General features: G+C 53.5%; 1 protein-coding gene across 1 annotated transcript in view; it reads right to left on the minus strand.

The window, feature by feature from the left end:
- Window positions 1-12,906, minus strand: part of Man1c1 (mannosidase alpha class 1C member 1) — a 148,181-nt gene that overhangs the window by 15,303 nt on the left and 119,972 nt on the right. Inside the window, exons 5-7 of the mRNA XM_059255168.1 lie at window positions 9,789-9,883; window positions 5,579-5,696; window positions 2,995-3,088 (exon numbers count right to left, since the gene is read on the minus strand). Coding sequence (XP_059111151.1) covers window positions 2,995-3,088; window positions 5,579-5,696; window positions 9,789-9,883 — 307 coding nt within the window. The remainder of the gene's footprint in view (window positions 1-2,994; window positions 3,089-5,578; window positions 5,697-9,788; window positions 9,884-12,906) is intronic.

Here is a 12,906-nt window from a genome sequence, read left to right on the forward strand (position 1 = left end):
ACAGACAGGAGCAGAGGCTGGGTGACCTGAGCTGTGGCCCTAACCTTTTCCTCTTCACCTGCCTTCTGTTGCAAATGTGTGAGTAGTCGTCCTGAGCATGCTGCCTCCGGGCCACTCTGAGAATCCGGGGGAGGGAACAGTGGGAATGGGCTCAGCTTAGGCAAGGTGGGGGTGGGGTAGCTGCTAAAAAGATACAATCCCACCAACAGAGCCCAACAAAGTCCAGAGAACCTGAGATGACCTGGGGCAGAAGCCAGGAGGAGGCAGCCCTGACAGGCCAGCAGGCCCAGTCTTCCCTCTGCTCTCCAGCAGGCCACCGACTCATCTGTTATTAGCATGGAATAGTCTCACACACGTGACCGACTGCCCACACATCCTGGAAAGAAAACGATTCCCTGGGCGGTGGGAGCCTCCTCGGGGGCGTGCTGGCCATCCCAGGCTGCCAGGCCCCACTCCAGGCTGTACACACTGTTCTTAAGCCCTTGCCCTCCACGGTCATAACCTGTGATTCCAGCCTGTCTCCTCACTGGACGTGTGCTTTGGTTGAGAATTTCACATTCCGGGATTGTTAAGAGGCTGCATGTGGTGAGGGCATCATGACAAAATTCTCAGGTGGAATTCCTGGGCCTCTGTGCCGGCTGATGGGAGAGGCTCATGGCAGAGGCTTGGCTGGGGAGGAAAGGCCCTGGCAGATGCTGTCTGGAGTCTCGGTTGGCCGTCAGGCCCTGCTTGAACTTACTTTCTTTTGGGATGACCTAGATCACCTTTGGAGGACTCCTGCAGCTTTGACTGTCACACCCAAGTGACTTCCTGGTTGTGCACAATGAATTCACCCCACTCTCTTCTTCCCCGGAAACCAAGACTCAGAGGGACTGAGAGGGGGTGAGGATGTACCTCAGCTGGAAGACAGGCAGACACGGACAGATTGACAGACAGACGTGCACGTACATGAGGATGTAGCACAAGTAGAAGACAGACACACATATACACACACGAGGATGGATGTAGCACAACTGGAAGTCAGACACAGACAGACAGACAGACACATACATACACATACACGAAGAGGGAGGGGGAGGGGAAGGGGGAGGCGGAGGGAGAGGGAGAGAGGGAGAGGGAGCACACTAGAAGACAGACAGACAGACAGACATACACACATACACACACACACACACACACACACACGAGGATGGATGTAGCACAACTGGAAGTCAGACACAGACAGACAGACAGACAGACAGACACATACATACACATACAGAGGGAGAGGGAGAGGGAGAGAGAGAGGGAGCACACTAGAAGACAGACAGACAGACAGACACACACACACACACACACACGAGGATGGATGTAGCACAACTGGAAGTCAGACACAGACAGACAGACAGACACATACATACACATACAGAGGGAGAGGGAGAGAGAGAGGGAGCACACTAGAAGACAGACAGACAGACAGACACACACACACACACAGTTCCTGCTGAGTGACCATATGGCTGAGCCTCAGAGATGAGCCGGAGCCGAGCTGCAGCTTGCCTCTCTCAGAGCCTGGCCCCTCTAGTGTGAGCACAGCAGGGAGACTGGTCAACTCTGCATCCCGTTCTGTAGCAGTGGGCGGGACTTGGGAAGGATGCCCACGGGGGACTAACAGCTGTGTGGCTGAAAGTTGTTAGACGTGGTACTACACACTTGTCATCTCGGCACTTGGGGTGCGGAGGCAAGAGGATCAAGAGTTCAAGGCCAGCCTTGGCTACCTAACAAGTTGGATGCCTGGGCTACCTGAAGACCTTGTCTCAAATAAAGTCTTTGAACAGCTAGGCCTGGTGGCACGTGCCTTTAATTCTGGCACTTTGGAGGCAGAGTTAGGCAGATCTCTGAGTCTGAGACCAGCCTGATATAAAAGCGAGTTCTGGGACAGCCAGGGTTAATTCTTTAAACAAAGACAGCTGAAACCTGGTGCTGATTCGCGTAAGTCTAAGATATGGCGATGAGAGAGAGGCTTTCAGGTCACTGCCTAGTTTGGCCCTGCCTAAAATTTTGTCTAAATCAAAGCTGGAAGTGGAAAGCCAGATCAAAGTGGCCAGGGGGATGTCACAGGGCCTTTCCTGTAGTCACTTCTGAGTGACAGCTCTAAGTGGGACATTCCTGCGAGTCTGGGGAACACAGAGGAGGGTGCAGAGGTTCTGTGAGAGATGGACACTTTGGTGGTTTTAATGGCTGCAGCTGGAGAAATGACTCAGCCGTTAAGAGCACTAGGTGCTTCTCTAGAGGGCCCAGGGTTCAATTCTCAGCACCCACATGGGAGCTCACAACTGTCTGTAGCTCCAGTTCCAGGGGATCCATGGCACCAGGCATGGTGCGTGCACACACACACACACACACACACATATGCAGGCAAATATCCATACATATAAAATAAAATAAATAAATCTTAAAAAAAAAAAAAGAATAAGAATGACCCCCATAGACCCATGTGTTTGAATGCTTGGTCCTTGCGGAGTGGCATTACAGGGGGTGTGGTCTTGTTGGAGTAGGTGCAGTCTTGTTGGAGGAAGTGTGTCACTGTAAAGGCAGGCTTTGAGGTCTCATATATGCTCAAGCTATGCCCAGTGTGGTACAGTCGCTTTCTGCTGCCCGTGGATCCAGATGTGGAACTCTCAATTCCTTCTCCAGCACCATGTCTGCCTGCACGCTGCCATGCTTCTTGCCATGATGATAGCGGACTAAACCTCTCAAACTGTAAGCTAGCCCCAATTAAATGTTTTCCTTTATAAGAGTTGCTGTGGTCATGGTGTCTCTTCACAGCAATAAAAACCCTCACTAAGGCAGATGCTCAGAATGCTGGGAGGAGTCGGGTACGCAGTTACTGGCTTGTCCAGGCAGGTGAATTCAGGAGCTGGTGCCAGTCTCTGGCTCTCAGCCAGTGCCCACTCGGGCTCAGGAAGCCCGAATCGGAACTCATGGGGTGAGGGCAAGGATGCCGGTACTCACGCTGCACCCAGTTCCCGCTCACTGGGCTCAGGAAGTTGGGGTAGAGGCCGAAGGGCTTGTCAATCTCCCTGAGGACCTTGCGGATGTTTTTGACCTGTGAGAAACACCAGGCACAGTCACTTTCCTGAAGAAGGCACTCAGTTCCCACCCACGAGGACGGAGCAAATGGTTCAGGTGCACATGGGGCTTAAAGCTTTCTCGTGTGTAGGGGAGACAGTGAAAGAACCACAGACTCTGTGCCCACGCAGAGCATGGTGGGATGTGGCCAAGTGGGGCCTGACCCACCAGCCCTCTGCTGACTGCTCCGCCCGGGACAGTACCACCCCTGGGTGGACCACTCTGGGGAGGAGTTTCAGAGAAGAGGCAGTAGCTATTGTTGTTGTTGTTGTTGTTTTTCCAGACAGGCTTTCTCTGTGTAGCCCTGGCTGCCCTGGAACTCACTTTGTAGACCAGGCTGGCCTCGAACTCACAGAGATCCACCTTCCGCTGCCTCCTGAGTGCTGGGATTAAAGGTGTGAGCCACCACCACTCGGCTGGCAGCAGCTACTTTATAATCACTAAATTTCCTTTTTAAAAAAAAAAAAAAAAAAGGCAGGTAGCTCAGGCTGACCTTGAACTCCTAATCTTCCCGCTTCTACTCTGAGCGCTAGGGTTATAGGCAGGCAACACCACTTTTTTGAGTGCTGTGGATCAAACCCAGGGCTTCCTGCATCTTAGGCAAACACCACTGTTAGAGCTCCATCTCCGATCCAGTGATGTGTATGTGGTGAGCGGGGGCATTAATCAAGTTTCTCTGAGCCTTGGACCCGTATTCCTTACCCTGCAGGGAACAGCCACTGAGTCCAGTACAGACCCAGAGGGTGAGCACACAGTGACACATAGTAGAGGTTGGGCGTGCAGCAACCCCTAACCCCTGCCAGAGGCTGCATGGTGAGAGACACAATTGAGAACTTCTAGCTATCTACTAGAATGGGACCATCAGGGAGAGCAGGTCCCCAGAACCATACTGCTGCCTGCTCACCCGTGAATTGGCATGGCAGGGGCAGCGTCTGGGAAGTTGAGCTGTCAGCCTTCCTGTTCTTCAGAGACAGAGAGAGGGAGATTCTTGGGCCTGACTTACACTCCCCTGTCCTGGTGGGGCCCAGGGAAGCAGGCTGTATTAGCTGCCCTGGAGGGTGCAAGGCGCTGGAAGAATTTGGGCCCATTTGTTGACTGCTAATAATCTCCTCCGTGGGAGGTGTGACTAGGGGCTGAAAATAGCTTCAGTATGCAAATGGAGAGGGACAGAGGGACAGGGAGTCTGGAGGTGCACCGGCAGCTGGCTAAACTGATCTGCCCAGGGAAGAAAGGGCTGGAAAGTTCCTGGTCCAGTTCTCTGCTGTCTCATTGCTGGCCGCCCTGGGCAGGTTACTTAGCCTCTCTGGGCCATTCCACTCTCTACCTCTCAGTTAGATAGGGTTGGCAGAACCTCCCACCCCTACCCCCCGGGGGGCTGAGGCTTAATATAAAATATGCCCGAGACAGGGCAAGGGTCAGTGTGCACCCACGGGACCCTTTCCTGAGCTGGCCTGGGCTTTCCATGGGAGTCTGGCTGGAAGGTCATGAGAACAGAAAGGCTGGCCTGGGCAAAGGGTCAGAGAGCATGGCATTGGGTTGTGAGATTAGACTCATCTGAGAGGAACGGCTGACCACGGTAAGGATAGAGTGAGAAGTCAGAGACACCAATAAGAGGATGGGAAGCTTGTCCTGACCTTCTCTACCCTGGTGGAGTCCCACTTCAAGAACACAGTGGTCCCAAACCTGGTATTAAAGAGCACTGGGTTTCACGGGAGCATGCAGACTCCAGGGCCTGGGGCCAGCCTGTTTCCTTCCAGCTGTGCGGGTGGTGGATGTGCTCTGGGGAACAGCTGGCAACACAAGAGAGTGTCACCAGGGAGAGGTGCGAAGCCATCTCAGAGAGATAGCAGGACCCCCAAATGCTGTTCGGGGGGCGGGGAGCTCTGAACGGGGCCTGTGTACACTGCCTTCCTTTGGATTCAGGATTAGTTCTGAATCCAGACATTTCCTTGGCTGTAACCCTTCTCCAGAGAACTCCCCAGGGCCAGGTACAGACAACTGTCAGGACTGGGCAGTGATCTGGACGCCACTTCTCAGCACCCACGTAGCCTTGGGCAGCCGGGAGCAGCGATAAGGAACCACTCTGCCAGCCTGAGCCAGACAGGCACCTGGGAGGGAAAGGCAGGCAGATCTCAACACAGAAAAGCTAAATGTCCCTGGAAAGGGTACATGTGCACACCACCGCCTGTTCCTGCCAGTATGAGGAGCCTGGCTCCCTCAGTCTCCAGATTTCACAGCTCACAGATCTGCCACCAGCCAATGTGCCAGCACAAACCTCCCTGGCAGAGTTCTGGTGGCTTCCGTTCCCCTCCCTGCAACCTGGCATTGGGCACAGTTGGTTCTTCCACCAGGAACCGCTGTGAGAATGGTGTTTGGGGGTCCTGTACATCCTGACTGCAGACACTCGCCCTCTGCCCCTCTGCTGTGTGTGGGGACCTGCCTGGGGAGAGAGCGAGGGGAAGCTCACCTTTTCTGCAAAGACCGGGTTGCCAGAGAGCTCAGTGAGGTGCAAAAACTCCAAGTGCAGGGATCCAAACTCAGCCAGGATGCTGCTGCTGCCCGCGGTGGCCCAGCCCCAGCTACCGCTGAAAAGACATCAGCTGCGTCACCCTGCTGGCTCCTTGGCTGAGATGCGCGGTGGCTAAGGTACAGGGTGATGCCTGCTGTGTGCTAGACATCTCAGTTAATCCTCCTGGGCCCCCACTATGTGGATGGCACTGGGGCTGGTGAAGGGACGGAACATACTGAAGGTGATTTGAACCCACGCCAGCCTTTGTTCCTAACAAGCAGCCTCTAGAATGTTCGGGGCTCAAGGCATGACACACACAGATACGGTGAAATCTGCAGGTGACGCCGATGGTGTGGTCGGGAGCCATGAAGGCCCCACAGGACACTCAATGGCCATCTTTAGGCTTGAAGAGGGCAGTTCTAGGCAGAGACACCCCCCATGCACACACATACACTTTTGCCTTTCCCTCTACCGAAGGTCATAAATAGCCCCAGCCTGGAGTTTCCTGGAACCTACAAGGTGTGACCACAGCCCTAGAACTGCTGGACACAAGGGAGCTGGAGGTTAGACGGGGCCCTCCCAGCCAACACTTGTGCCCTGTGAGACTGCACGTCTTATATAGCACATCAGCCGCGTTCTCCACCCTGTGCTCACAGGAGGCTCTGATGACCACTTCAGGGTCGAGCGCTCTAGGAACAAACCTCAGCGCCAGCACATGCGTTATCCCCCCACTTTCCCTGCTAGAGACAAAGACTCTGGCCCACAGTCAGGTCCCTCCCGCCAGAGTCACCAGTCTGTGCGGCAGCTGGGCCCAAAGGAAGCTGAGCTGAGCCAGCCCCGGGGGAGGCCGCTGCCTGCACCACTTTGCCCTGTGAGGGGGTATTTTGCAGCTCTCCCATCTGCCGCACCCTGGAACCAGGTGTAGGGTCCAGCGCCACTTAGCTGGCACCCTCAGGCAAGTCCCTGTGTGCCTCAGTTTCCCTATCTGTATAACAGAACGAGGACAACTGCCCTTGCCCCCCAGCCTCTGGCTTTTGTGGTGACTTGGTCCTGAGTGAGGATGGCAAGTGGGCAAGAGGTTGCCTCTCCATATGGTCCAGATTCCATACACATATCCCGTGGGATATTTATGACTCCAGGGGAACAGACATTCTGTGGAGAGTTCGTTAGGATGGGGGAGGGTGGACCAGTGCAGTGACTGTCTCCCCTGGACAGGTTATGGGGTGGCTGTGGTGCCTTTTGGAGGCCCCTCTGCTCTCGTGCTGCCTAGGAACTGGCTGCTTGCTGTACATCCGTCTCCAGACGGAGAAAACTTGGGAAGGCAGTGTGGGGTAGGGAGGTGCCCAGGGGCCACACTTCTGCTGGTGCAGGCCTGGGGCCTCAATGTCCACTCTGAGCTCTGCTCTTGCTCAGCAAGGGTCTTCCTGGAAAGCAGGGGAGCTGAGGTGAGTCCCAGCTCCTGGAAGCAGATGGAGGACTGTGACTTCCACCAATGCAGAGACTGCCACACCCCTTGTCCCGTCTCTGTCCCCTTGTGTATTTCTAGGCTCAGGCTGGGCAGGTTGCTGTCTGGGGAGCCACTAGGTCAGGCTGGCCGCTCCAGGGGGTGGTTTCACCTTGTACCGGAAGCTCACAGGCATGGTTAACCCCAGTACTCGAAGGAGGAAACAGGTTGCCAAGAGTTATGATGTGCTCATAACCAGAGACCGCAGGAGGTGGGATTCCAACCCAGGCCTTCTGGTTTCACATCCCCCCCATGCACCTCATGCTCCCCAGAGGCAATAAGGGGGGTCCGCCAGATTAAGTGAGCCTTCTTCCTGCAGCTGGGGAGCTTGGAGGGCCTCCTGTGATATCAACCGATGTTTCATAAGTTAAAAATAAAAAGCCCCAGTCCCTGGTTAGCTTGCTTGCTTCTTTCTAGACAACCTCTCACTATTAGCCCTGGCTGTCCTGGAGCTCACTCTATAGACCAGGCTGGCCTTGAACTCACAGAGATCCATCCACCTGCCTCTGCCTCCCAAGTGCTGGAATTAAAGGCGTGCACCACACTCCCTCCCGTCTTCCAGTTATGTTTTGTCCTCACTGTCCACCACACGGGCCTCTCTGTTCTCTCTCCCGCCTCTCACAGTCACAGCCCCAGAGTAGGGAGGATGACGGTGTGGGGCATTTTGTCACTCTCTGCCTGGCTTCTGGCCTTCTCTATGCCCCTTCTCTATGCCCCAGACCAGGTGCCCTAGGAGAGTTCCACCACTTCGCTAGATCTCAGCTTTCTCCTTTCTGAAATCCAGGCACTCAGCCTCACAGTTATTGTGAGGCCTCAATCATGCACGTGACTGTCATTTTTATCAGCATGTAATTATGCATATGTAGGTGACAATAAACCTCTAATGGCAGCCAGGTGGCTTTGGTGACTTATTTCCCTTTCACCTCCGACTCTACTAGCAGATACTGCGATCTTCATTTCCTGGGTGGGAATACTTAGGTTCAGAAAGGGGGAGACACCTTTTCAAGGTCACACAGCACATGATAGAACTGAATCCAAACCCAAATCTTAGGTACTGGATGCACCCAGAGCATGCTGCTGAGCAGCATCCCGGAAGGAGAGCGTCCTTCAAGCAGCTCTGTGAGCCAATGGCCCAACAGTGAGATCGGCCCTCCTCTTCCCTCCTCTCCCCTGGCGAGGCTCGCTGCTCCACAGTACCCCTTGCTGCCTGGCTGAACCTCCTGTGTACGGTGCAAGTGTTACAGCCAGAGCTGAGCTCCAAGCCTGACTTTACTTGGTTGCTGTGTGACCTCGGGAATGTTACTGCACTTCTCTGAGCTTCATTTTCTTTCCTGGCAAAATCAGGTCCCAGTGGTTAGAAAGGAAGGTTCTCTGCTGTGTGCTCACTGAGTGCCTGACCCACTGTGTGTGCCAAAGCTGTTGGTAATTATGTAGGCGTGTACAGGCATGTTTAGAGGGAGCACACCCACATAAAGGTACATTTGTATGAATGTACGAGTCCACGTATGGATTTGAGAATAGCACGACAAGGACCAGTTTGAATATCTGAGCCCTTACTAGTGGCATGGGCAGAAGCAGGAGTGTTTTGTGCAGGCATGTATGTATGTGCATGCTTATGCACATGTGCACGCCAGTGACAGACTGATCCAGTCAGAGGTCCCTGGGTTGGCCACAATCACTGCCTCCTGCACAGAGGTGAGCACCCACCTCCACACTGGCCAACTCATCTAGCCCTCTTGCTGCCCGGAACTAGGCCTGCTGAACAGCAGGCTAGCTCCAGCCCTCTACTAGGTCATCTCTGAGGAGCGTTCGCGGTAGCGCGTGGCCGCTGCGTCCTTGCTACCCTCCCATTTTTAGCAATCACTTATTTCCCAGAATATGAAAGTGAGCGATGCCAGGAAATATGCACGTGCAGCATATCTCGATGGCGAGCAAGCAGCCTAAAAATATCTATGCCTGTGCCAGTAATCCTAGAGCCTGTGTAGGACCAGGCTCCACGGGGGGCCTCAGGTGAGCAGGGAGGCTGGGGGCCGCAGCAGAGCGAGGGGCCCTGAGGGCTGTGCCAGACCCAGCGTGAGGGTGTGGGTCACTTCTGTCTTGCGGAGCAGCACTCTGAGCCCAGGCCTGTGTGTGGTTCTCTGAGGCATCAAGTCTGGTGTGGAGGATGACTTCTGTCAGCCCTCACGGCTGCCCTGGCCTCTGGGAAGTTTTGGTGAGGACACTGGGAAGGCTTCCCACCCGAGGCAGGTGAAAGAGGCACTGGCTGGAGGGGGGGACGGACATGGGGGGCAAAGCTACCAAGGCTACAGGACAGGAGGGAGGGTGGAGCCCAGCAGAGGCCCCTGGCCAGCACTCCCATGAGGTACCCCAGATGGGGGCTCAGGTAGGTCAGGGAGCATGGATTTCCCCAGCCTCTCTCCCGGCTCAGGTATGTTGTGCATGGCCCAGAGAGCTGCAGGTGTTTGGGGACATGACCGTTTGCCTCCTGTATCTTCTAGGGGTTTCCTTCACGTACATCAGAGCCAAGGCTAGGGTCCTACAGAAGGATTCTTGTCCTCGGGACTCCATTCCGTCTGCCAACGGTCCCTAGGACTCCTCATCAGGCCACCACTCAGGACCACAAACGGGGGTGCAGCACAGCCACCAGTTCACGAGGCACCTCACCTTTTGAAGTTCACGACGCCCTTGGGGATGCCTGTGGGTGTGTTGAAGGCGGGGAGCAGTTTCTCACCCAACTTGATGGCCTTTACTCGGAACACCTGCCAAGAAAGGTCAAAGGGCACTGAGTCCGAGTTGGGTGGAGTCAAGGCTGGGGGACAGGATTGGGAAGAGACAAGGTTCTGCAGCTAGACAGCCTGGATGGAAGGCCAGGCCCCCAGATTGCTGGCTTTGCGGCCTTAGACAAAGCCTCTGTCCATTTCTGTGTTCATAAAAAGCCAGTATTGCTCCTCAGACGGTAGGGGGATGAAGGACTGTCACTGTGGTCAGGTGACCTTGGGAAGAGGAGGGGGAAGCAGTCAGTGTCACCTCCAAGTCCAGAGGCAGACCCCACTGAGAAGGACCAGCTGTCAGCATCAGCACCACCCTTCACGGAGCTGTGGGATGGTACATGCTGAATGTCCATAGCCTGGACCTGGAGCATCCCCAGAGGTCTATGTGTTGAAGGCTTGATCACCAGTCTTGGTATTACTGGGAGATAGGAGACCCTTTAAAAGCTAGAACTAAGGGTAAAGGAGGTAGGTCACTGGTGGGAGGACTTGATGGGGACATTGGGATCCCCTGCTCCCTCCCCTCTGCATCCCGGCATCTCTTCCATTATGTGTTCCTGCCACAATGTCCTGGATTACTATGGAGCCAAAACAGCACCCAAGTAAGCATGGTCTGAGACCACTGAAACAGTGAGCTCAGTCGAGACTACTGAAATGGTAAGCCCAGTTGAGACCATTCTGAGACGGTAACCTCAGTATAACACTTTCTTCTTCTAAGTTGATTATCTCAGGCATTTTGTTCCACGAGGGGGAATTGACTAATACAGCGAGAGTGAGGGAAACAGTCGATCTGGACAGTGCATATACAGCATTGGTCTAGGAGCCCAGACCAAACTGTCCTCCAGATTCCAGAACCTTCTACCTCTTGGATGACAGCTTCCCCCTTAAGATGCAGGGAAAGGGCCTTTCTTTGGTACTCTGAGGCTACTCAATTGTTTCCATTTTACAGACAGGGAATGAAGGGCAAGGGTGAATGAATGGCTTGTTTTAAACCCTCCACATGATAGTTAAGGAGCCATAATGAGATCCCAGCTCAGGGTCCCTAAGCGAGGTTCCGAACCCTGAAAACTTCCTCTGAAATGCCAGATTAACTCAGAAGGATGTGTGACCTTCTGACTCAACAGTGTCACTCATAACCCACTTCTCCTAAAGGGCCAGCGAGATGACTCAGTGGTAAAGGCGCTTGCTGCCAAACTCGATGATCTGAGATCGATCCCTGAGACCCATATGGTGGAAGGAGAGAACCCACTCTCAGAAGCTGCCCTCTGACTTCCACATGCACACTATGACACACGTGTGTGCACACATACACCCATAAAACAAATGAACAAATGTAATATTAAAAAACAAAAAAACCCAGTTTATTCTTGGGACATAAATAATTGAGAGTGTTGTGAAAGATTTTCTATTATGTTTATTCTAGCATTGCCTAAAATAGAGTGTGGTGCGTCAAGCCACAAGGAAGTGGTTCAGTTCTGGCTTCCATGTGATGTAATGCCACACAGCCACTGAAATGATGTAGTGGAAGAGCAGTTAGGAGCAGAATAAGTATATATACACCTGTGACGTCGAGAAATATCCCCAAATAGTGTAACTCAGTTTAATGTGTTTACATATGGATGCATGAAAAAAGGAAATACATCAAAACACAAGCAATGTCCTCTCAGAGGGGTTAACCCATGAACAGTATAATTTCCTTCTTTTGATTTATCTGTACTTTTCATGTAGTTATTTTTATTTTAAAATGAAGGTCTCACTGTGTTGCTCAGGCTGGTTTTGAATGCCGACACTCAAGTAATCCTTCTGCCTCAGCCTCCTGAGTAGTTGATACTGCAGGTATCTGTGACCATGCTCACAGCCTGTGTCATTTCACAGTAGGAACGGGCTGGTGGGTAAGGCCCTTACTCTGCAAGCATGAGGCCTGAGTTCAGATCCCCGGCACCTACATCAAAAGCTGGCTGTGGCTGCGGTTCCTGGAACCCCAGCACTCGGTGGGGCAGAGGTAGGTGGTGGTCCTGAGCCAGGCAGCCTAGGCTAAGGGCAAGCTTCCAGTTCAGTAAGAGACATCCAGCTCTGGTCTCCCAATTTGAGCATACAGGCACCCACCCACATGTATTTTAGTGCACGACAAACATCACACACACATACACACACACACAGGCCTATAACACAGTTGGACTCCCTATTCAACAAACTGCAGACTGAAAACACGCTTTAAAAAAAAAAAAAACAACTGGCCATGACGGGGTCCACCTGTAATCCTGACACTGAGACAAGAGAAACATTTGAAGGCAGGAATTTGAGGCCAGTGTGGGCTCCACCCTGGAGGGAGGGGTAGAAAGCTTGTCTGTGTTGACCATGCACAGGGATTCTTATTCCTGGAGGAGGGAGTGGAACACAGCCTCTGCTGTTGGGCAATCCAAGGACTTTGAGAGGATGAATGCGGGCTCTCTGCAAATAGCATGCTATTTCAGGTAAGGGCTCGAGCATTCCTGGAATTTGAGATCCATAGGGGTCCTGGGCCCAATCACCATGGATACCTAGAGAGGATCATAAATGTCCTTTAAGAGATGAGATGCAAGTCCCCAGTCTGTAGCTCTACTGACTCAGTTTCCTGGCCTTCCTGACAAGGGTACCAGCAACAAAAATCTGCTGACTGAGGGGCTCATGGACTCAAGGCCCTGGGTCTCCTACATCACAGAATATAACACAAACAAACAACCAAAGTCACGTGAGGCAGCTGCTGGGGCCCCCAACTGTGAGCAGTGAATGAGTTTGAGGCCTCTGAGGGTACATGGCCTTGAAAGGAAAAAGAACCGTAGCAGGGCTGGCTACATGGTCAGCCAAGAGGACACTGTCCAGTGCCTGTCTGTGAATCCTGGAAGTAGACCTCGGGGGCTGGTCTAGAACCCAAAGACACCTGTCACCTGGAGCTGCAGGGTCCGCCCTGGGGGTCTGCTGCAGAGCTCAGCCAGGCTGGAAGCCACTGGCTTAGTGACAGGAAGGGCTTGATC

The sequence above is a fragment of the Peromyscus eremicus genome, chromosome 2 (genome assembly GCF_949786415.1).
Source record: "Peromyscus eremicus chromosome 2, PerEre_H2_v1, whole genome shotgun sequence".
In the NCBI taxonomy this organism is placed as follows: domain Eukaryota; kingdom Metazoa; phylum Chordata; class Mammalia; order Rodentia; family Cricetidae; genus Peromyscus; species Peromyscus eremicus.